At 38.3% G+C, this 26264-nt stretch overlaps 1 protein-coding gene across 1 annotated transcript in view; it reads right to left on the bottom strand.

The window, feature by feature from the left end:
* The window catches only part of POLR3B (polymerase (RNA) III (DNA directed) polypeptide B), an 82489-nt gene that overhangs the window by 40328 nt on the left and 15897 nt on the right, over nucleotides 1-26264 (bottom strand). The window contains exons 10-18 of the mRNA XM_010282415.1: nucleotides 19618-19740; nucleotides 17999-18115; nucleotides 17360-17494; nucleotides 11692-11853; nucleotides 8257-8457; nucleotides 7193-7355; nucleotides 4566-4719; nucleotides 2474-2548; nucleotides 1610-1708 (exon numbers count right to left, since the gene is read on the bottom strand). Of these exons, the coding sequence (XP_010280717.1) occupies nucleotides 1610-1708; nucleotides 2474-2548; nucleotides 4566-4719; nucleotides 7193-7355; nucleotides 8257-8457; nucleotides 11692-11853; nucleotides 17360-17494; nucleotides 17999-18115; nucleotides 19618-19740 (1229 nt within the window). The remainder of the gene's footprint in view (nucleotides 1-1609; nucleotides 1709-2473; nucleotides 2549-4565; nucleotides 4720-7192; nucleotides 7356-8256; nucleotides 8458-11691; nucleotides 11854-17359; nucleotides 17495-17998; nucleotides 18116-19617; nucleotides 19741-26264) is intronic.

Here is a 26264-nt window from a genome sequence, read left to right as displayed (position 1 = left end):
GGATTGGAAAGGTAAAGAGAGGATACTGTAGCTAAAAGAAGCCTACGTTACAAAAACAGGAATGTTAATGGGATACTTCACAATAGTGGATTGTATTAGTTGTATTACCAGAACAAGTTGTACCAACATGGTCGCACTATTTAAAATGCAAGATGACCAGCTGGGGGAAGGGGGTACACAAATCGACTATTCAGGATGTAGGGAATATCATTACTAAGCACAAGGAGCAATGTGCTCATACGGTGCAAGCACACATACTTAGAGCACTATTAGCTACAAGCATTGAACCTAAACTCAGAACAAGTTGATGGACAACAGAAGAATCTCCCAAACTTTTTGGCAGTTATCATGGAGTCATTTCCTCACACTAATCCATCAGAAGTTCACTGCCTCCTCCTATTTTTAACTAAACAGTGATTTCATGTGATATGCTCCCATTAATTTTCCTAGCTAAGCCAAGTGTCCTGTAACTTAAACTTTTCAGCTTTGGTGCTTTGTGAAAGTTATTTAATTTTGGCACAAATAACAGAAATTGTGTGTTCTTCTTTGCTCATGTATACAGAAGCCAGACAAGAGCATGCAAGAGTACTTTCTTGAAGTGATAAAGTCTTCAAAACCCTGGGCAGGAGCAACACAATTTAATTAGCAGAGTTAATGCATTTCATCTGGCAAAGGTTAAAGATAACTGAAGGTCTCATCTAGCTCCACTGAAATCAATGACGTATTTCTACTGGCTTACATGAATACTTGGCCAGGACAGAACATTTAGAAAATGCATTTTCTGCATCAATCTACTGATCAAACATTTCATGGAGATAATTTCTAAAATCTTATATGCAGCCTTCAGCTGACAGGATATTGTCAGGGAAACATTTAAAAAAAAGTATAAAGATAGGAGGAGGACTTAAAAATTTAGCGGACTCCATCCTTTAATGTGGGCTCTTTAATCACAGTCACAAGACAGAGAAACAAAACCAGAGCAACGGGTCCTTCGTATATGTGGAAAACACAAAAAATCTGGAAATCTTTCTAAATGAAAATCACATACCAGGAATGGGTTTAACTTCTGTGGTAAAGAATACACAGAATGATACAGCCATTTTTATCAGGGCCTATTATACATCCAAACATCAAAGAGAAGGTCTCATCCCAATACTTCAGACATTTAGTGTAAGCTGGCTGTCTAGGGTCCCTGTACAGCCATGAGAGAGAGATTGTTACAAATTACAATCATGACACCCTAAGATCATCATTTAACATGTGGAAGCACTTGTCTTCTGGATTCCTATTGTATAAAATTACTTATGATGAGCAGCCCAATGATTAGAACAAAAAAAAGTCACATCCAGAGAAACAGAGGATATACCTTTAAGTATTTCATTTTTTTGAGAATTAGAAGCAGGAACAGATCTCCCAAAACCAAAAAGCTAAACCACTTTTTGTAACTTTCCCATGGATAATTTAGATTTCATGTGGCGTTGTTTCAACCATTAGCAAAGGAGCAGTGCGTATGCAAGAAAACAGTAACTTTATTAATATGCTTGCATTGCAGACAGTCACCCTATGAAAGTTTTTTCTTTACCAGTGTTTAGCCTGAATGCATACTTACTTATTAATTGTATGTTCATACAGGGCAATGTTACAGTCATTTTCTTCATTCACATCCAAATATTCAACAAGGCCTTCATGCAAGAAGTCTTCAAAATTCCTACAATTAAATTAAAAAATTACACTAGAAGTACTGTCTTTCTTTACACTTCTGCAAAAATAAAACTGCATAATACATATATTGGAGGAATGTAATGTGTAGAAGTTAAACTACAGAAATACTTTTGCATGAAAAGTTCTGTGCATTTTACATATTTAAGAAAATTGTTTTTTTTTTAATTAATCCTCTTGCCCATTCACTGCTTCACACAGTCTGAAGGGCCAATGCTATTTATTTGAACAACTAAATAAAATCTTCCTGTATGTACTCATCATCACTACACATGTAGGCAAATATAAGGGTAATCTAGAAAGTTTTTGTGATGGTTTTGCAAAATTTTGTTAAAGCTAAATTTAAACACCTTTGTGTGTGTTTTTTTAAATCCCAAGCTAAGAATTTGCAAGGAGTTTCAACACTAATTCTGAATGTGCCTAGTTTAGAGTGGTCAAGTTGATATTCATTTGAAGTGTTTGATTTTTCAATCAGGAGAAGGACAATACTGCCTCAGGCCTTCCACTTGCAGAAAGATGAGGCTATGAGGTGACTTTATTCTGTATAATCACTGAATTTCATAGCAGTAACAAAATAAGAATACCAAACTTCATTTGACTTTAAACAGAAAACCTCTAATACACCAATTATTAATTTATATAGGAGAGTAGACTTCTCCTCTACGTAGCTAACCCCAAAATTGTGAAATACTGATGGATTGAATTATTTCCACACAGTATTTACAGATAGATGTGAAGATGAATAATTGTGTACCTGTATCCCTGAGCCAGTTCTTCCATATGCTTGTTTGTAACTGCAGGTTTTTGCTTCTTGACAATTATGTAGGGTCTACAATTAAAAAGCAAAACAATAAAACCCCCAAAGGATTATAATAGCAAATATTTACGCAGGTAACAATTTATCCTTACAGTAAGAATACTGACTACGCAACCTATTTTATAAACCACTTTCAAAATTTATCCACCTTTAACTGATATAGCCACATAAATAGAATCAGTAATTATTAGACCTTGGTCTGATACACAGATACCTGAACTGATGTATTGTCTATGAAGTACCCAAAAAGTGTACAAGAAAAATTAAGTTTTGAGGAGGAAGCCTTTTTCCCCCTCCTCTAAATCTTTAGACTAACATCTTATAAATTCTACCTACACATTTTGTTGATGGCTTTAAAAGATTTAAGATTTCCCAATCTACAAAGCTAAGAACAGCATTAAGTTCTATGGATATTGCAGGGACCTCACGCAACACTGAGTGAACAGTTTGTGTTCAAGTGTCCACATGCAAGAATGTATTTTGCTGTTACTTACATGATGTAAAGTACAGGCATTTACTATGGGTGACCTCAGATGAATCCATAAATTTCAACAGCACATGTATCTCTGAAGGCTTCCTTACCGCAAGGAAACACTGACACAAAGGATGGCATGCAAGAATGAAACGTCAAGGGCTGTTGCTATTTGTACAAGTTGCTCTTATAAAGAGCAGCAAATAGCTACAAGGTACTTGTGGAGTGCACTCTGAAGTCTAAATAACTGTTTGAAGACTAACAAGCACTTTTAAATGGTTAATGGGGGTATCTGAATAATTGCAGGGCAGGGGGTGCCACACAGCAAACTTGGTAAACTCCTGGAAATCCACATGATTTCACTTGTCTTTATTTTACAAATCGGAAGTTTTGCTGCATCTCCAAACCTGCAGAATGCACAATAATAGCCCTGACTGGAAAAGTAATTTCTCTGCCACTGAGTATATGCGCCTACTCTGGATGTCTTGGACAGGTATGATTAACTGGTGCTTTGTACATGTACTGTTTTGGAGCCTCTAGCGTGCCTCAAACTGCATTCAACATGCTCTGAGATTCAATTAATGAATAATGTGGAATGCCAACTGTAGTTGACTGCTGCTTCTTTAAAGTTTGCACAAAATATGCACACAGTCAATGCTAAAATATGCATATATTTATTAACTCATTCTGCCTCTCCCAATCTCTGCTTTGTTCCATCTTTTGTGCCTTGTTCTTTAGGCTAATTACTTGGGCCTGGAGATGCTTTACTTGTAAATAACCTAGCACTGTGCTGCCATAATCTGACTGGAGCCTGTAGCCTCTAATGTAAATCAACCTGATTTTGTGTCTCAAAATATTATGTTCCACTCTTTCTCATTTTAGCCACCCAAGTCCTTTTTGCTTTCCTCCGTGACATGACTGTTATCAGGCACTCTTTCTGTCTAATAAAGAGCATAAGCATCTCAAGGCAGAGACCTTCCTTATAGGTTTATTGAATTCCCTTCCTACTTAAGGGTAAGCAATGAAATAAACCAAAATTGTGAGACATACTTCTTGGTGTTATAGGAAACAGGTACACACACCTGAGGAAGTTTTGCACCAGAAGTAAAGGCCCTTGAAGACAGAGTAGCTTCTCATTCTAAAATGTGATATCACAGCCATGGGATATCAGGTGAGTGGCTGCTTGTTTCTTGCCTCACAGGAAGTAAAAAAACCCTCCAAGGACATTGGACATTACTACAGTTGCAAATCATGCCAATTTTAATCCTCCCTCCTCTCTTTTTTTAAAGATGATAGAAGAAACATTTTGTTTTGACTTTTGTTTACAGATAAAATGGATTTATTTGCTTTTTTTTTTTAAAGTTGTTTGACTATATAGTATGTTTCTTAGATCTGTCTGTTTTAAATGAGAACTCTTTATGGAGAAAAGAGATGCTCAAGTCCTACTGAATTTGCTTAAATTTGTACTCATGAAAGTCTTAGCCCAGTGTATTTACAGTGTATAAAACAGTGTTTATAGTAAGTTCACTGGTGAAATAATTCTGACGAGATGTTTACCTGCACAATCTCCCTCCATCAGAGGAAATGTAGACACATCTGTCAGAAAGATTTGTAGAGATGGAAACAAATTCATTGATATAACCCGCTCGACGCATTATCCGAAACGTGTTGACTAATTTCTGATGATCACGTATGACACCGAGGATGTTACCTATTCAGAAAGAGAATAAATTCATGGTGCATTCTTTGCATATCCAAAACTCTACTTAGACATTCTGATCATGTCTAGCATGCATGGAAGTACTTTCTACCTCTTGCAATTAATTAATAAGAATTAGCTCTTTTTTCCTCTTGGTAAACATTAAAAGTCAGAATTTCACAAGTCATCTATCGGTTTGCCTCCAAATAGCTTCAGAAACAAAATAGTGTGTTTCATCCAGCTTTCTTAAAATACGTTTCTGCTCAGGTGCCCATTCACCAATTAGTGTACAAGCAAACAACACTGCTAAAGCCTGCAATTTCAGCTGTACTGAAATAGATCCAAGTTTTCCAGGACCAGACCAAGGAACTGTCCTGCTGCCTTGTGAGAAATTTTAGAAAGACTTGATATTTTTGATATATGTGATCACTCACAACAGCACCATAAAACTCCTCCTTCAGGAACTTAGCTCGATAAGCTATTGCTATCTTAGGACAGCACTTTTGCATGGTTTTGCCTCATTGAGTACTAGACCATCTACATTTGAGAACATTACTATCTTGTTCCATACCACCACCTGAGCTTGTGAAGGAAGAGTCCAGTATTTCTGCTCTGCACACCCCTTTGGACCATAAAACGAGGCAGAAAAGAGTGCATGCAGTTTCACTGAACCTTATCTTTAACACACAGCTACAGAAAAGCAGAGAGAAGAAACGCAGTTTGGTCAAGTGTTGCTTTTATGTTATTGGGAAAAGGTAGGATTGGACAACAACTGCTGTTTAATTCTAAGGTAAATGGAGAACTTGTTCATGGTGACAGATATTACATACTAGTCCCTGGAAGCGGATGCTGTTGACAAAAGGCTATTTTTAAAAAATACAACTGTGATTTAAAATGTCAGCATTTTGAAATCTGGTATCATAGTACCTGTTGATTTAGAAACGCTAAAGGATCAGTTGTAAAAGGAACATAAGCGTGCAGATGCAAAGCACATATGCCAAAGCATCGCTTTAACATAGAAAAGGAACCTGCTTTCCAAGGTCTAATTTCTCCTCATCATTCACAAAGCAAGTTGTCTTTTAAAAGGTAATGTAAAGAGAACAGCATCGCTAAACTTTGCAAACTATTGATGTTTCCTTTCTGTTTTTAAAGGCACTTGCATGAATATTTATAAAAATACATAAAGCTTACAGTAACATTAAATACTTTCTGTGAATGAAGCTCTGAGTTTGTAAATTTAAGTTATTAGAAATTTAGCAGCGTTATTCTCTTTTAAAAGAGTACTTTAGGAATGGCACCTCATTTGGTGAATGCCTAAAAAAAATCCCCAAATCTGTAATAGAATGTACATATTTTTGTGCCTATTCATGTGTGTTTATAAACAGTACTGAAATTTGAAAAAGCTTCAATTTCCCAGCTACACACATCTGTAGTCAGAGTTCTGAGGACACAAGTTCAGACAACTAAGTGCTATCATCTGGCCTACCTACTCTGCCTAACCCTATCAAAATATTTACAGATGAAATTGATCTGCTCGAGGGCAGGAAGGCTGTACAGAGAGATCTGGACAGGCTGGATCGATGGGCTGAGGCCAACTGCATGAAGTTGAACAAGGCTAAGTACCAGGTCCTGCACTTGGGTCACAACAACCCCATGCAACGCTACAGGCTTGGGGAAGTGTGGCTACAAAGCTGCCTGGTGGAAAAGGACCTGGGGGTGTTGGTCAACCACCAGCTGAATATGAGCCAGCAGTCCGCCTGGGTGGCCAAGAAGGCCAACAGCATCTTGGCCTGTATCAGAGATAGTGTGGCCAGCAGGACTAGAGAAATGATCATTCCCCTGTACTTGGCACTGGTGAGGCCACACCTTGAATACTGTGTTCAGTTTGGGGCCCCTCACTACAAGAAGGACATTGAGGTGCTGGAGTGTGTCCAAAGAAGGGTAACGAAGCTGGTGAAGGGTCTAGAGCACAAGTTTTATGAGGAGCAGCTGAGGGAACTGGGGTTGTTTAGCCTGGTGAAAAGGAGGCTCAGGGGAGACCTTATTGCTCTCTGCAACTACCTGAAAGGAGGTTGTAGTGAGGTGGGTGTCGGTCTCTTTTCCCAAGTAACAAGCGATAGGACAAGAGGAAACAGCCTCAAGTTGTGCCAAGGGAGGTTTAGATTGGATATTAGGAAAAATTTTTTCACCAAAAGGGTTGTCAAACATTGGAACAGGCTGCCCCGGGGAGTGGCTGAGGCACCATCCCTGGAGGTATTTGAAAGATGTGTAGAGGAGGCACTTAGGGACATGGTTTAGTGATGGACTGGACAGTTTATGGTTGGATTGGATGACCTTAAAGGTCTTTTCCAACCTAAATGATTCTATGATACACGTGGAAAAAGGCATCTGCAGTTGACTGTGCTCCAAAAATTGTTGGAAGGTTTCCAAAGCCTAACTCTCCATCAGCAGCAAATCAGAGTCAGACTGTTGAATGGTTACATACCATTAAGGAAAACAAGGAACACATTTGGATATGAAAGTTCTTCACCACAGAGCAAGTTGACATCTTCAACTCCAAGATTACCGGCTAATTTAATAATCGGGCCATCTTCCATATCTGTAGTAATGTGAGTCATGAGGGCAAGGTTTTTAACCAAACCACAAGCCTAAAATAAAATAATACACCTTTTATCCATTTTATTCCAAAGTATTAATACAATATCTCTTTTTCTTCCCAAACCGTATTTATGAATAAAAAAAAAAAAAAAGTCAAAGTATAAAGTGAAAGAAATGAAACAAATTAACTACACTGAGAATAATTAAACAAATTAACTACACTGAAGGAAGAAAGGAAGAATTTTCTGTATAACACTGAAATGTCATTTTTTTTTAGCATTTACAAACTAATAAAAAAATATAGGTGATGAAGTTGTAGTTCTTAAGTTATGCAGCCATGTATAACCCTATACGTATCTCTTCAAAGCAACAGCTACTTAGAAGCATAATGGAAACACAGAATCAGTCTATCAATTTGCCAGATATCCTGTATGTTCTAACACAGACTTTAAAATGAAATTTAAAATTTTCATTTTAAAATTAAAAATATCCAAGTATCTTATACAGTGCAACTTTATTTCAGCTGCTTAATGAGACTAGCTCATATTGATTATTTGTGCCAGGAAGTTCAGAGTTCCTCCAGTACTTTCTATTCAGGGGAAAAAAAAAAAAGAAGAAGAAGAAGAAGAAAAAAGACTGTCAGAATCAATTGTTTGGTTGAATTAACTGGATGACATCTTTAAAGTAAAACATACAAATGATTTCTGAACAGTTTCCAGCCAGTCTACTCAGGTAGGAGAAAAAAGGGCAATATATTAAGGAGGACCAGGATGTAAACAGATGGGATGTGGGAAGACACACAAGTTGTGTTATCAAGCTGAGGATAATTTACCTCTCCAGAAACCTCCTCATCAGAATTCTTCCTCTGATGGAGAATCACTGCCTTCAAAATAAACAGTGTCTCCATTCCTCAGCACAAGAAATACTGAAAGCAAAATAGAAGTTCCTCACCTCTCCTTCAGGAGTGTCAGATGGGCAGAGCATCCCCCACTGAGATGGTTGTAATGACCGAGGACCACTCACTTTCCTTGTCTTTTCAAACTGAGAAGAGATTCTAGTCATCATTCCCAGAGCAGATATATAAGACAAGCGGGACAATACTTGCGTCACACCTTGGCGGTCCATTTTGAATCTCTTCAGAGACCAATTTCCCTGTACAAAAAAGAAACATTTCAAAAAAGTTATTGCAGTTTATCCCTGTCCTGACACTGCATGTCTTTTTTCAATATCTAGACAGAATAATATCTGAGGAGCTTTGCACAGCGAATGTTGCCCATTTATACAAAACAACTTTCTAACTACCTATATGCATATAGACTACTAGTTATAACATACTTGTATTAAGTATTTTAAAAACTAGTTGAAACTGAAGAACTGCTCCTTTAGATGAAAAGATACTTTTGCTGTTATAAATTTAATTACACAAAGATTCTTCATCATCTGTCCCTCACAGGTAAATCAGTACTCAAATTTAGCTAAATTAAATTGTTTTCTCCTCTCCTGTTATAGATTTTTTTCGAGTATTTAAAAAAAAAGGGCATTTTGAGTGAAATACACTTTTAGAATAGATCCCACAAACTTTCAGTTCTGCCTTTTCATGGTAGGAAACACAGGCATTTATGCTGGAGAAGTCTGACTTCATCTGTCTGCACTTTCTTGAAGACTTTTTTTTTTAGAATCCAGAAGAAAAAGACTCACTGATCTATCTTCTCACAGAAGAAGGGTTAGGAGGGTGTTAGGTCTATCCAGCTTATCTGGTAGGATTACACCAACTATGAAATGCAACATCATATGTCAGAGGTTCCATGTTTCAGTACTGTCACAGGTGGTATCACTTGTGGTTTTAATTAGGAGAACAGAGGAGTTCGGAGAATGTTCTAGGACATAATTATGTTTCCATGCCAAGCAGATTTAATAATCGCTACTGTAAGATCTTGAAATTTGGTGCTACATTTTTTGACTTCATGACATCTACTCCATACACGGTTGCCAGCACCTGAGTCAGTAGATGCAGCCACCATGTTACTGGTCTGTGCAAAGGCAATGAAGATCTTAAAGGTAACACTTTCCCGAGGATTGTCTTCTGCTAATTCCTGTAGCCTTTTTGGTAAAACTCAGCTCACTAATGCTAACAAATAAATTGAAGCTCACTTGCTGTACTACAGTGAAATCCTTTTAGAGGGTGATTTGCTTGGCTTCTTTATTTATACGTTAACAGCACTATCCCATTTTATGAACAGCAAGAAGCCAGCATCCATCCCAATGATTTTGCTATTTGCTTCCACTGGAGAGACCATCAAATAGTCTGCAGAACTTCCCTTTCTTCCTTGTTACAGAAAGTGTGAAGACATAATGCCCAATGGTAACTGAGTCAAAACAAACTTGTCCACTTGCTCACCCTTCTCAGGAAGGGTTCGTTCACTCACTGACCATTTCATTCTCTAAGGACTGGGAGTTCCCAGAATGTAAGTGGAAGAATACAATAAATGAGTAGTTTTTCCTCACACTGGAAATTATTGCATCTGTAGTCTAAACTAGCATGTGGTTTCTTCTTCACTGCCCAGAAGACTGTGAAATCTCAAAGACTGGAGGAGAGGGGAGGGAAAAATGCTGCCTGAAGAAATAATAGGAAAAATTCTTTGTGCTTTGGAAGTGACAGACTGACTCCTTCAAAGTTGTCCAAAAAACCCAAAATGGGGCCAGGGCTGTTGCGAGACCATCCCCAGTGGAGAACTTCCTACTGAAAACTTCTGTGAACTGAAAGTTGCTCCCTCAATGGCATTGGACGATTCTGCAGATGCTGCAATGTCTATTAGGCCTGTGGCATTACGGCCTGACCTACCCTCTCTTCTGGTATTTTGCAGGGTATTAAGACGATCTACAGCAAATACCACTGAACACCACTGTACAGTTGATGTAGTGGTGCTATAAGTTATTTTGCATGCTACTGGTGTAATTATGAATCCACTGAGTTATTTCATGCTCTTTGAGACTATCGTTGAAGCATTCTGGTGAGATTGGAGATTGTTGTTTCCAAGAATGTTTTTTATGGTATTTGCTTAATCTCTTGAATAGTATGTGTTGGGCATTGTTCCTGAGAAATTATTTTCAATGCTGAAGAGCAGATGGTGTTTAACTGCTTATGTGGTAGTAAAAAAAAAGTCCAAAGATAGTGGAAGAAAGACAACTTTACAATACGTACTGAATAGTTTGCAGATTTATCTCTGTCAGTCCAAATGGAAAAACTGGCACCAGCTAGAAGAAAGCACCAGCATTTAGAGAAACAAATCTGTCAATTGTTTTGGTTACGTGCACTGTAGAGATTTAACTACATTTGGGGCATCATAAAATTAAACAGTGATAAGCTTAAACACTGGGATTTGTAAGTTACAGACTGTTGGTGGTTTTGGATGCAATTTGTGGAGTTAGTTTTGTTTATAAGAACTAAGAAAAACCTCAGTTTCATGCTAGGCAGAAAAGCCCTCTCAAGAGTTCTAAAGATTAAAAATTAAGTTGCACAATTTTTACCAGCTACTAAAATACTTAGACTAATCTAATTTCTTAAAAAATTATGAATTTCAAAGTAATTTACAAGCTAGTAGGTAGATTTCAGGAACAATCTCACAAATTGCTCTTGCAGATGTGTGAGGTAAAAGACAAAGTTAGTAATTGTATTTTTGTTTTTGTCTACCGGCACAAATGAAAATATCCATTCCAGTAGAAAACAGGCACAGGCTAAAATCTAACCAAGAAAAATATTTAAAGTCTTAATTACGTGTTTTTTTGCAATAATATGGCATGTAGCAGTTTTTCCTGTTAAATAGTTCAGTATCATTAGCAGAGAAGTACCAATTTCTATGCTGCGAATTTGCTCATATCATCAACTTCATATGAATAAAAAGGCACCATCCTTAAAAACTCAAAATTCAGCTGCCCCCTGCAGTTGTCTTCTGTTCATGATGTTTTCCAGCTGTTTTTCAGCAACCTTTTGGACATATGATGTAACCTGACCCTAGCTAAATCCAGATAATAGAAAAATACCATGAACCACACAGTCAAGTAGAACCTAGAAGACAGCAAGTTGGATAAATAGAAGCATGATCGTTATTTTAAATTTGCTTTTTTCTACCATTCCTTCACAAACACTAAAATACCACTTTGAAATAAATGGTGAAATAAAAAGTGGTTTGATAATTAATGATTATTCGTTGAATTCCAGAAGCCCTGCCCATGACAGAGTTTTGCAATTTTCATCTATAAAGAATGTTAAATAGATTTGTTTTTACAACCAAAGATAGTAGAGTAGTCAGAACAAAATTTACACATTTCCATCATTCACTACAGTGGAAAAATTTTACATACTAGAATGAAAACAAAAATACTTACTGTGGAGATGGCATTGACCATGCCATTGGTGATTTGGTCTTGACGCATATGCTTCACTACATCAAACTGAGCTGCACGTTGCTTGGGGATTACCTGGTCAGCAATCTTCTTCAGTTCAGAGTTAAATTTTTTGAACAAATCTTCAAATAGAAGAGAAAGAAGCTGGAAATCCAAAACAATCGGATTAAGAGAAAAATGATACTTCTCCAGGTCTGGGAAATGTGTGTGAGGAGAAACACATATTTAATATTTCTACCTTTATACTTCTTGTCAGTTAAAAAATATTCTCTCTGTTTCTCAAATGATATATTTCTCCCAAGTTTTTTTGCTTTGTTGAAGTACAATGTTAGAGAAATTATCTCATAATAGAACGCAAATTAAATAGAAATGGTCTAAGCCTATGTATTTATCCCTTTTTGATTTGCTTTAATCCTTCCTCCACAATATCTAAGCATACCCACCCATCTCTATGCTCTCCATTTATTAACTGTCTTCCCTAGTCTCCTACATTATAATCTAGCTGATCTACTACTTCTTTCCTAAAGTCACAAATTCTTTTAAAGATTTAATACCTTAAATGTACAACCTTGAACTACACACAAGATTTGGAGGAAAGACCATCTTCTATTCTAATACCGGATGGAATAACTGCAGTAAAACAGTAAGGGAAGAGTCACTTTGAACTATTCTATTATTGAAAGTGAAAAAGACTGTGTAAAATGCCCCTTCCCAGGGGGGACATGGGGGACATGACAGACACCCAAGTGACTGTAAGGTGACCTTAGGGGAAGCAACTCAGCAGCACAGAGTTTGGAAGCAGCGCACAGTTTGCAAGACCAGACTGAAACGCAAAGGTGTACAAGTTAGCGTTGCTTCTGGACAAGCAGAACTAAAAGAGACTTTTTTAGGGTCCCAGAAGCAACCTCTGCTCTCGACAGGTAGCAAGACATCTCTCAGGTTATGTAGGCAGCTTCCTCACTCAAGTATTTTTATCCTGCTGCTTTCTGCTAATCACAATCTATGGAAAACCAATTACACCCCCAGAGACTCCACCTGGTTCAACACCTGCCATCCTTTTCTAAAAGTGCTACTATCTGGAAAGTGCAATGTTCTTCCACATCTCTCCCTTAAAAAAAAAAAAAAGTTTAAGCAAAGCAGCTACTTAACATAGCTGAATTAAAATAACAAACAAAAAACACCCACACAGCAATAAAACCCTTCAAAAGTGCTGCAATTTAAGCCAATTATTTCCTGTATAAGTATGCTACTTACTTCTAGTTCTTAAAATAGCCATAAAAGCAAAAGGCTACCAAAGCTTGTGATCTGACTTTTTTTGCTCTCCAACTTGCTTTGCTTCTGCATTTTGCTTAAGATGTCCTTGCAGACCCTAATAGCTCCCCAAAACACTTAAAATGTATCATGTAATGCAGATTTAAGTGTTCACAATGATTAGCTTTGCAAGCAAGCAGTGTAAATTCTAAAGCTTGGCAGTCCTGTCCTGGGACTCTATTTTACAGCAGCTCCAAGTGTCAGAAGAGCTAAAAATGCAGCAGCTACCAGTGCCAGAAATGGTAGTTCCCAGTGTACCAAGCATTGTACGGCTGAACAAGCTAGGTATTCAGCTATCACAAGCTAAGACATTCTGGAGTCAGTTGTACAATTTAATTTCTGCATGTGGAGAATTAAGCTGAATTTTAACTGCCTCCATCAGACATAGTCCCAACTTTTCCTCACCTTCTGGAAACAAGGAAGCAAACCACTCATTCCTCTATCACTGGTATGGGCCGCTAGATTTCATTTGCTTTCCTCTACCTACATGCTCCAGCTGGGCTGACCAAAGCATTTGTCAAATGACACTATAAAGCACCTAACTAAATTATAAACTACCCTTTTCACTGGCATCACAAATGCATTTAGGCATAAAAAAATTAACAAATAACATCTGGAAACTCAAGACAGACATCTGATTTGCAATAAAACGTTCCCACTGGCCTTCATGGAGAGCAAGACTGGATTATCTTTGACAATCTGCTCTACATGACATAAGAAACACTTAGTGTTCAGTCACTGACTTGTAAAACCAGTGATAACACACACTGTATGCTAACCCTTGACAAAAATGGAATCCTATTTCCATTCTGGACTGAGAGTTTTCACTGAAAACTCGTTAAGTGGGTTTTTTTTAGAACAGGTTTTGGCATGAAAAGAAGGTGTTGTAGATTCCCTTCCTGATGCTTGTAGTACTGTTAACATTTACAAGTGATAACCTCTCACCACTGTCAAAAGAAATCATCACCTGCAACTCACCTGTGATGTCACAGCTCATTTAAATCAGATTTCCATCAGAAATAAAAGCATCTTTTATGAAGCATGATATTAGGAAGGAAAACCCACTGGAGTCTCCAAAAACTAGATTATGAGGGAAGTATTTCAAAAGTAGGGAAAAAGTAAAAGGAAGGAATGTGCATAGTGTTAAGATGTCTGATAGTCTTGTCAAATAAGAACTATACTCTTTTGAAATCAATCACGGTATACATTTGCTCTCAACAGGTTTGAGCAGGACTTAAACATTTAACAAAATGTTTAACAGAACATTAAAATTAATTCAGAAAATGTTTTCAGATTTGATTCCTTGATCATAAAATTGCAAAAATCTCCTAATTCCACATGCCATAGGGATTATAAAGTCACGCCATCCTTCCTCTTCTCTGAACTAATAAAGTAAGTTACATCCCAAGTACACCAACTTGCTACTATCTGCCAGTCTGAAAAGCGTCATACTTTGCTCATTTCACTCACAGACTCTGGGTCTGTAAGAGCTCTGACTATCTGGCAAAGCAGAGTCTCACAATAACCGCATTATTTAGGTCAAGAGCAAGTGATTAAAGAAAAAGGATGGAATGCCAGTGATAATATTCAATGGATTTCAGTTAGTCCAGGGCCTTTCAGCCTGCTTCAGACAGGAGCACTAAAGAACAAATCATATTTAAGAAAAAAAATAAAATACTGACAGCTCATCAATTGATTTTCATTGAAATTCCTAAGAAAAATTAATAAAGAAGTTAAGCTGCTGAAATACAGTTTCACCAATTAGCTTAATGTCAGAGAATTCTAATTAGGCGCCTTGAGATTGCTATTTAGCGTTTAAGCCTTTAGAGTGCCAAATTCTCCCTTTCACACAAACTGGTTGCAAAATTAAAGACATTAGGCAGCCTTAATTATATTATCAGAACAGCTGGGATTAGGCAATCTCTGAAGTCAAGGCGGTATTCTTTTGTCACAGGGTAGAAATCCCTTGCTTTCCAGGGTGCCGGATTTTGGTGCTGTTCCATATCTCACCCATACAAAGCAAGCTGCATTAGAAACAAAAAAAAATGAGGACAAAGAACAGAGTAATGCTTAGCAAATAATGAACACATTAAGGAAAGAGAAAAGGTAGGTGAAAAGATTAAGCCTGAAATCGGTAGGTTTTGCTAACACCTCAGCTGGCACCTGGCCTACCGAGCCTCTAGTGGCAGAAAGACTAAGAGAAAGCTCTGTAAACCAGCTTGGCTAGTGGCTACAACTCTGTTATCTAAAGCTAAAGCACATTTCGTACTCTCTTGTCCCATGGGGTGTGAAATTAGCAGCTATTGTTTTCACACATTTTTATAAACACAATGCCTTTTATGTCTTTACATTGTTTAGACCACTATGTTTTTCTCCTCACATGGGAATCTTTTCTTTTTTTTTTTTCTTTATTAAAATTTTAAATCATTAGGATTTTCATTCCAGGAACACACTGGCATTAAAAAAAAAAAAACAAACCAAGCATTTTATCCACACAAACTTTAGCTAAAGACAAACATTTAGAAACTGGCAAAAAGTCTTTACACTTTTTAGTCTGTTATCCAATCAAATTAACATTACACCAATAATGTGGCTGAGAGGAGTTCAACTGTTCAGCTTGAAATGAGCTTTTAAAATATCACAAGGGAGCCAGAACTACTCTTAATCAAGTGTTACAACCCCCCCTGCATAGTTCTCCTTGATGTAGAAAAAATACACATTGGCTTTGTTGTGATGATCCTTTACATGTAAAACCTCTTCCCAGTTAATTTAAAACGACTTTGGTTCTTAACATCTGTGTGAGCAGAGGCCTTTCTGTTACAGCTTGTAGAAAACTTTTTACCTGGTCTACTTTCTGCCTCTAAAAATATTAGGAAAAAACAAACTACTCCTGCAATCCAGTTAAATACAAACAATATGATGAGAAAGCAACAACTAATTTTATTGATTACAGTCATACTGAACTACAGCAACAACATTACAGCAGAAACCAAATAAATCCATCACAGTTTAAAATACTTGCCCCATTAGAATATTGCACTAATGTCCTCTTACTACTCCTTACACTTCAGAAATATGTTCTACTTCAGCATAAGAGTAAAAGTTTGATGAAGAGTCAACATCTTAATTTGAAGAAAGGATTTTTTTTTTCCCTTTTCTTCAGAAAACTAGGAAGCAAAGCACATGTTTTTACTCTGAAATGACTGTGTGCTCTGTGTGTATGTTCACATGTGTGCATGTGAACAGGACAGGGCAGGGTGAGAAGGTGGAGTACGAGACAATATGCAAGCACACATCTTAAAGTGCAGTAAGATGAGAATTCCCACTGGATACAAAGAAAGAGAAAGGGACATTGTTACTCACACTGCAACAGAAATCCCAATACTAATTATGTGGGGGGCAGAGATGCATATTTTCTCCAACCTGGTGCATTATGTATACTTGTCTGAATTTCTGATGCATGATGAAAAAACAGAGATGACACTGACTGCCACAACTCCAACTTAAGTTAATACACAGCACTGCAAAGAAGTCCAGTCCTAATCTAAATTGGTTAATTAAATAACCACACATGGCAAGGAAAAAAACCATGCCATGGTAACTAAGCAGTTCCTTCACTGCCTTAGGAGAACGTAGTTTGGCCAACAGCTGTGAACTGCCACCTTCGCTGCAAAAGAACAGTGCCAGTCAGACACCTGAAACCATTCCCTCCTTCACAGCCCATTGTTATTGCTTCTACCTCCAGTTCCAAAATTCTGCAAGCAGAGAAGTCCACGCAATCCACTTTCATTAGGTGCTCAAGTTAACTCAAACCACTTACTTCATTAATTCATGCTACTCTAGAGGCTAGAAAGGCAGTTGACAACAAATAAGCAATCTCACAGGCTTCTCCAAATTACAGGAGGCTTGGGCGGCTGCTCTGTGAGCCGCTACACAAGCTGGGTTCTCCATAGTGGGACAATCTGGACCTGACATGCAGGCACCTACTTGGTCCCAGTTCATACTCTCAGCCAAGTTGCTTAGAGGGGGGCACTGGAAGACGGATCTTACTGCTGCCTTCTTGGCACTAACAGTATTATAATGGAACTAGAACTGATGCTGTATTTCCACTGCTCTGTCCTTTTATCTGGTATAAAGAGGCAATACAGAAGTGAGGATATAATTTATTAGTCTCAATCAGGGAAGCACATCTATGAGTCAACAAGAAAAGCCAACAAAAATACAATGAGATAAAAACCACTTCAGTCAAGAAGACAGGGATGCTCCTTATTCTGCATCTTTTAAAAGCGGATAGTAACAAAATCCCAAAAGAGCACTCCGCTCTGAAGTGAAAACTCACCTGCCCTGCCAACTCCAAACGTTTATTTCCATAGTAGTCTCTGTCATCTACTTTATTTTCTCCTTGAGCCAAAATCACTCTGCGCACCATCACTGCTGTGTATATGCACTTGGCACGAAAATTGAATTCCTTCACCTGTAAATAAATAAAAAAAAAAAAAAAAAAAAAGAAGAAGAAAAACATACTGATGTTTCAGGAGTACTTCCTTAGTTCTCATTTAGACAAACACATCATTTTAAATCAATGGGTAATCTGGGCTGACTGAGGAGTTACAGGGGGATTTGTGTACTTCACCTTCTTAAAAAATGCTAAAAGCAATATACATTAGTGGTGTTGAAACAGATAGTAAATGAAAACAAAACAGAATAAAGGTATAGGTCTTGAGAATAAGGTCCTGAACTAACAGCTGATACTGCCTGGCTATGAAGAAAAAAATGTGTAGTATGATAAGTAGTTCAATGGTACAGCATTTCATAAACATACAGATTACTTTTGACTCAATCCAAATCTTCCCCTTTATTTTGAGAATGATTTACTTTATCTCAGCTGCAAAGCAATCAAAGACATTTTTCCCTGCCAACAAAGCTCACACCATAAATAACCACACAAATTTACTCCAGTTTAAAAAACATTGCATACAAGAACGTGGGTCAGAATAGTTGACGCTAGCAGCTCTCGTGCTTCTTCCATCTTTGTTTTCTTTGGGCCTCCCCACATCCTTTGCCTTCGCACTTTGTTTCCAATGTACTTCAAAGCCTGTCAAGGGGGGGAATTAACTTGAGTTAATATCAGCACTGTAACCCATACACGCACCCGGAGATCTATGTGTATTCCTCGGTCACTGCAGTGCCACTAGCCACAGATGATACAAACTCCAAACAAAGTGCAAAATACCAGACATGTAAGTGATGCTAATACAAAAATTTTCTTAAAAATTGACACAATTGATTATAATTAAATATACAACATGTTGTTTATCATATGTTGGTAACATTTGGAATGGGAGGTGGTGAAAGAGCATGATTACTACAATATTAAAGAAAGGGGATTGCAGAGAGTTCGGAAAAAGGATTATATAAATTCCAAAGATATCTAGTTTATTTAATTTGACTTTTCACCCCCAGTTCTTTTGTGTACTTGCTAAGTTTCATTCAGATATTAAACTGTGAGGTAGCACTGACTGTTTAATAGGCACAAATGCTGCTGTGTGGCAGCCACATCTGTCTCCAAGAGTATCTTGCAATGATTAATGGACTCTTACTCTTTTATCAGTTGTCCAAGAAATAGAATCAATATGCAGAATTCAGGGTCAGATGCGTCAAAGAAAACATCCAGGTCCACACAGGAAGTTCCTGCCTGGAAATGAAGCCATGCCCCCTATGGCAAAGAATTACTCTCCCCACTAAATGACAGACTGTCCTTTCCATCTGTGACCTTCTTCCCCAAAGAGCTCACTTTCTTTTAATTTCATTTGACGTTTTTTGCACAGAGTAACTTCTGTGTTTCTGTTTGTCTACTTTCCTGGACACTTTGCATTTCACTGTTCTGACTCTGAATTAGGAAGGCCTTCACGCTACCTCTAACCCTGAAAAGCCCCAAAAGATGCAAACCAGAAAGACGTTCACTTTACAGCACTCAGCATTATGCAAGGAAAGATTCGATAAAGTTTACAACGAAATAGCAGAAATAAGACTAACCTTCAAAACCTTCTTCTAGATTAGTATGTACATGATGGAAATACTGCCAGCAAAATGGCCTGTGTTCTGACTAATTAAAAAAGTACACATGAGCTGAAGAGAACTATGGCAAGTCTTTAGCAGGACAGAAGGTGGCTATTACTGTAGGCTTTATACAAGAGATTAGAACTGTAGGAGAACATCTACTCAGGATGAAATGGTCATGTCCACACCAATGGGGCTGCTGCAAAATGGGGCATGCAATTCCTTTTTAAAAAACGGGAACTGTCCTCAACAAAAACCCTTAATCTGACAAACACCACTATTTTTCACATACATTAAAACATAACCCTGGCCTTCTGCAAACAAAGCATTTCTTGACTTTGGGGTTTTTTTCAGTTAGGCAATGAGAGCAAAGCCTCACTTTTGACAAGTCCTGCCCCTTTAAAAGCCCTCAGCTTAAAATAACCCCAAAAAACAAACCTCAAAACACAAAGCGTATGTCAATTGCTGACACAGCAAAGTGGTCAATATCCACCATCTTTAGATTTTTATGGCGTCTGGCTATGTGAAAAGACACACCTGCATCTGTGTAAAAATCTGAGCTTTTTGGCATTCTTCCAGACTAGGAGCAAATGCAGCCATCACATGTTCCTCTGTGCCAATCATCTGTACAATCTCTTGGTCACTCTCAACACCCATGGCCTAGGAAAAGAAGAAAAGACAGAAATAGCACAGTCTTTATGTTAACTCACTGACATTTGCTTATGCTAATTTGGTATTGTTTGTCTGCATTACTAGTAAGCAAGAGCTAGTTCTTCTCTAAGAAACTGTGCCATCTGGCACTGGCAGCACATATTCTAGCTATGGAAGAACACTAAATGGAAATCTTGATAAGCAGCAGGAACACACACACTCTTTGGAGGATGTCTTTTTCTTCACTGACAGAGTTAAATTTTATGCTTTTTCTTAAGAAAAAATAAATACCAGGTAGTAACCCTATGTGTATAACAATGAAAACCAAGTCAGAATCTACAATAAAGGAAGGTTAAATTTCTTAAAAGATTACACATGGTCTCTTACCACAAGCAATTTCACAAACTCATGTGACTGTGATGCAGCACATCCTATTTGAGAAATGTTTACAATTTACCTCCTTTGCAGACGTCTGCATCTAGAAGATGACTTCACTACACAATTCCACTTGAAAACCATTCTATTATTTCACTGATCCTTGGACACCTTGTTAGACTTTATACTGCGGAAAAAGTTTAATAAACTAAGAAAGCATTTAACAGGTTTAGAAAAGTCTATCAGTAAGTGTTTCAAGGTGGCAGCCAGCAATGAAGGCCTTTGTGGATTCCAGATGGTGCTAAAGCTCCCCCCTTCACACATTTGCCTGGAGCTCTGCCATATCAAGAAACAAAATAATCTCACTAAACCTCTTCTGGCTGAGTTATAAGATGTTTCTCAGAACTTTGTGAGGAAGTTACCTTTTCATTCATATTATTCTTCAAACTGCCTGCCACAAAGACCATGGTAAATAATAGCCTATGTAGACCCTAGTATTCTGGTTCTCATTAAAAACTGGCAGTGTCCCAAAAAGTTACATTTTCCTCAAAAATGCACAAATACCTTCCCTTCTTATTGCCTTCATTGCGTGTCACTTTGCTTAACACCTGGCTAATGCTATCCTTTTGCAAAACTGTTGCTCTAATTGTGAAGTACTCAGCTTTTTCTTTTTTCTTTTATTTCGTCTTTCTTTTTCAACAAAGAAATGGTTGGCTGAAATTCCTTTAACTTTAAACTCTGCCTCTTCACCTTGTGGTTTATCAGAAATTAAAAGCAGTGCAAAAGTAGCACACATGCATAACAGTGTGGGAATATTCCCATTGTAGTGCAGAGCATAGATCAATTCCACCACCTCAGACAGACTTGAGTGGCAAATCAAGACGCAGTTAGTACACCAGATAAGACTGAATAGTTCGTTCCCACTAAGTAGTCATCCCTCTGATCTCAAGGCTCTTTTCAGAACCAGAATTTACGCATGTGATATTACTGTAGTTCAGATCCCTGTTTTTCAAACATTATTATGCTCCCTCACCCTTTTAAATAAGGTCACACAGTAGTTAAAAAACCTCAGTGGAGCAGTTAACAAAAGCCAAAACTCCTCGTGACCCGAGAGCCAGACTCGTAAGTCTACAAAAGCATGAAAGCTTCACAACAGTCATTTTCCATGTGTCTAGGACTTAATAGCTGACCAGCAAACCAGTTTAGGAACCACAACTAGACTCATACAACTATTGCACTTAGCCTACAGAAAAACAAAATTTTATTAAGGGAATCTTTGTGCCACTCTAGGCACACATACCAGGAACACATTTATCTAAAGCACATCAAATGCAAGCTGATAAGATCACACCCTATTTCTGTCCACCAGGTTAATTTTAGGATGGCAACCAGATCGTAAGACTCATGTGGAAAGTGAACAACTGGGGAAAAAAAGTGAACCTGCAGTTTTACTATGCTCTTTTATCCATTAAAAACCAGAAAGACACAGTAAATTAAAGAGGGTTGATGATTTCTTCTCACTTGATGAATTCTCTGATCAAAAGTCTGACAAGATGAGAATAGGACATATTATAACTGTGTAGATTTTCTAGTTGAAGTCTGTAGGAGCAAACTCACTTGAGAATTCTCAATTTGTGTGTGGGAAAGGCTGGGATCTGCCACCAAACAATATATGTTGTATTGTTAGGTAAGTGCAAACTGGGGGAAAATAATTATAAGTAATGACTGAAATCTTAGGCAAATGACTGAAAAAGATGTGCTGATACAATAGCCTAAAAGTAAATCCATTTATTCTCCTCTGTACTCTCAACAATCATGGGCAGAGCTGCACACACAAGTCCACCTACATGCAACACTAACAGGGCAAGCAACAGACCCATGCTGGTATCAGACAGATTTGTAATCTTAACACTTTCTTTTTTAGTAAATTTGGCCCTGATGATGTACTTCTACAAAAAAACAAAACAAAACAAAAGAAGTACTCCAGAATTAGCCTGTAACATCACTAGAATAGTAACAAAATATTCCTGGGTTGTTGCTTGTGTTACAGAAACACTGAGGACATGCAAAGTAGGAGTGGGTCCTATGCTTAAAGTGCTCATAAACCCAGGATAAAGCCAAGGGAAAAGTAATTAACATAAAAGCAAAGCAGCAGACAAGATGTCTTGTTTATTTTTGATTGAAAGTCAATGTCAGGAAGGGATAATTTTACAGGAGGGTGGAGGGGAAGGTGACATTGCAAAGGGAGAACTTAGCAGCAGCAGTGAAAGGATGAGGAAGGAGACAGTAGCAGGCTGTTGAAGAACATAGTTGGAAGGTTTGTTGTCAATGGACATAAGACAGACAAGTCAAATCAAACATTCAGATCATCCTGAGTTCAAGTGGCAGAAAGTGGACCAACCGGGGTCAACCACTTCCTAGGACTGGGGAGGTTCCTGCTGCCCAAAACATGTGTGTGTGTACACACACACACATACGTATGAGAGAGTGTGCATGAGAGAGCGCGAGTCCAGCTCTTCCTCCCCCAGCTCGTGTCTTAATGATGATGTCTAGGCGTTTCCATGGCACTTCCCTAGAATGTAGTTCTGCAGTCCATCATGCTAAATTACAGAATGGAGACAGGCAGATGACTGGATTAAAAAGATGTCAGGGAAGTTCAAGGTTGACAACACAGACAGAATTGGTCTGGAGCTTTCATAATTCAAAGGATACGAGCTATGAAACTGCAGCCATGGGAACCTGTAATTCTGCAGAGCCAGTAAGACCACCATTCAGCTGTTCCTCTAGAGTTGCATCTTAACAGCTTCAAGACTAACACAGGTTTGTAAAAAAAAACAAAACACTTGACCTGCTGTTCAAATCTTTTGCTGCAGTTCTTAGAGCAGCCCCTTATATCTCCCACATAAACTAAAGATACTTCACCTAGCAATTCAAGACGTAAAATTCAACTTTTAAGTCCCCCCCCGGTTACTTACAATTCTCTTCCTTCCCCAACCAGTTTTGATGCAACATGCAACTTTCATTTACTTCAGCTGCCAGGACTCACAAGTCTACTAAATCAAGATCACGCACACAAAGTAAAATAGCCCTTGCCTTAGAATAGCTTTAACTCTCTGCAATATAGGGAGTTCCCTGCAAAAGCAGCAGCAGCATCTCACCTGTAATCCTTATGTTTTTCAAGAGAGGAACACTCTTGAGTACTATGCAAATATTTCGTACCTCTTCTAATGCTCATTGCTACCTAAAACTGTCTGAGGCTCCCCGCCATAAAGTGTGCATAGCTCATAGCCTGACATATTTAAAAAACACCCTATGCACGGTTCACACAGCCCTATGATCTGTGCACCACTGACATACAGCTAAAACTAAGGTCTCCTGGAGTTGCAAGTCAACTCAGGACAACCTAAATACCATTCTGGTTGCATGTGCATATTAACTAATGAAGCAGTGTTATACAGTAAGTAGAAAGCAAATTCATTGTGTCTATTTCCATTTACAAGGCAGTTAAGAGCCCTTTAAAAACCTTTAAAAACCATACACATGTTGGGGGCAAAACTGTCCAATTTATATCACTACTTCAACCCCCAAACTGCATTTACATATATAGGGCCTGCACAAATGCCCCTCTCACTTCCAAGAAGAAAGGTTAGGGGAAAAGTTTTTAAAGCTAGCACAGCAACAAAGCATTAACTCCCCCACATCTGAAGAGCAGACAACTCAAGTCTGTCCTAGAATAGTGCCAGGAACATGCCTTTTGTAGCCTATCAAATTTCAGTTAGCTGTGGTCAATGTGCTAAACTTCACAATACCACAACTTGCATATGTTCAGCACAACTAGCTGTTAAATCTCCAAATATGCCAATCACAAAGATCCTTACAGGTCTGGATGGCAGAAAAGCAAAGCAGCAGAACAAAGCCATTCAGGCTTGCAGTTCAGAAGAGACTAGGGTAAGGATGAACTGCAAGGCAGATGCCCCCTTTAGGGTGTCCCTACACAGTCCAGTCCTTCCACCCTATCCAGATCAAGGGACCTTTAGAAGCACACTATTTCCACCCCTCTCCACAGCCTATGCACCTGGGTTTCCTTCCCCACCATGAATGAAAAGAAAGGATGGGGAACACTGTATGTTCAGGTTTTGCCCTAGCATGCAGTTCTGTCCATGGCTCATGCCTGAAACACAGAAGTGCTCTTAGATTCTAGTTAAAGGGAGCTGTTTATGAATTTTAAGCCTCAGCTCTGTCAGCAGATGGTGTTTGTAATGCTCCCTACTTCACAACCCTTGCTCTTGATGAAGATGTCTAAGGGATATTAGTACACCTCCACTTTACAGTTGCAATAGCTTTAAATCCACATTAGATCATTGATCTCCAATACCTGCTTCCTTTTCTACAGTTACAATGATTTTCTGCACCCCATCTACACCTTAAGTCATCTGCAGGAACACTGGGCCATTTAACACTATTGGGACTAGAAAGACAACCTAAAATTGCCCAGCCACTGACTCTCAGATAGTCCCTGACATAACTGTCCCCTCTAGCTGGCCCACACACTGGACAGCAGCCCTCTGCCAATTACTAGTCATTTTCTTAGTCAAAACATAGAGGTCTCTGGACCTTTGTTGCTGCCTGAATGCTGGTCTGGAAGGAAATGCAGAGCAATAGATTTTTGTCATTCCCTTCTCAGTTTATTTTTTAATTGGAAATTATGCAAGCAGTTGCTACAGTAGAAGTTAAGGATGCAAAGGCAACCAAAACTTCGGACCTTAGATTGTACAACTTACCTTTGCCCCTTGCAGATGTGTATCTCTACATTACAAGAAACAGAACACTTACTAGTAACAAGGAACACCCCATGCTCCATACCCAAGACTTGAGTCACGGCAGAAAGGAATTATTCTCCCAGCTTTTCCAACAAATCTCTTACGTATAATACTGCCATGTGAGAGAGCTGAGGCTACACGGGGACCTCTGAGTTAGGGATTTTCCAGTTTTAGGGCTATAGCATTTTTAACTTTGCTTCTAGTAGTTAAATACAATAAAGTAATGCTGCATTACAGCCATGCCCAAGAAAGAAAGATCAGAGGCTGGAGCCTGCCTAAGAATCCATTGAAAAAACTATCTGGGGTTTTTAGTTTTCAGATAGAAACTCATAAAAAATGGACAGAAGATCCCTGAAGTTCACATGTCATTAAAGGAAAGGTAAGGAAAATGACCACTCATGAGTACAGTTAAGTTCCAGTCAAGAATGGAACATTCAGAGTAGTTAAAATGGGTGCAGCTAATTTGTTACTGGATTAAATCAATATAAATCTTTGAAAAGCACTACTGTCAAGAGGTTCTAACAACTGTAGCCCCTTATTCAATAAATAAATGAAAAATTATGCAACACTACCTAGAATATAAAAGATACATATAGGCAGGGGGATAATTACAGCAAGCATTGTCAGAAGGTGATCAAATAGTCAGTACAATGGTGCTTAAAAAAAACCCCAACAACCACCTCCTCAGACTTAATAACCCAGAGCAGTTACTCTTCTGTGACCAGGTATTTATCTATACCAGCAGGGGGTGACAAAATGTAATAAAACTCTGTAAGTGAAGGTGGAATCCAGCTGTTTAGTACTCAAGCAAATGGATTAAGAGCCACATTAACACTTTCCTGCAACAGAAAAGTTGTGAACTTAATCCTGACACTTTTATGTGCATTTCTGTCCACAAATAATTTCTCAACCTCCTTTAAAACTGGTCACTAAAACCAGATGATCTCCTCCAACTACTTGAAGAGATTAGCTTAATCAGAGATAACAGACATTTGTTTCTCAAGTCTAAATCCAATTATTAAACTATTTTCTAGTACCAAACCCAAAGCACTTCCCACAAGAAAACAAATTCCTACAACTCTCAATCAACCAAAGAGCTGCGGTGGTAATACAGTAAAGTCTGTGGTTGCCAACACCAACAAATCAGCACTCCTAGCAGAAACTGGATGCTGTGAGCAAGTGCTGCCCTCTCCTGGTAATTCATTTGCTCGAGTCATTATCCCCTCCCCAAATCTTCCGTGCTTGTACACCGCTACAGTGAAGGCTACAGGATTTACTTCTATTGGTTGCTAGATCCAGTCAGAGGCCTGGGCTGCAGAGATCATGCACCAGTGGAGT

Source organism: Phaethon lepturus, unplaced genomic scaffold (genome assembly GCF_000687285.1).
Source record: "Phaethon lepturus isolate BGI_N335 unplaced genomic scaffold, ASM68728v1 scaffold18632, whole genome shotgun sequence".
NCBI lineage: Eukaryota > Metazoa > Chordata > Aves > Phaethontiformes > Phaethontidae > Phaethon > Phaethon lepturus.
The sequence above is the reverse complement of the archived record's forward strand: the minus strand, read 5'-3'. Positions and strand labels throughout refer to the sequence as shown.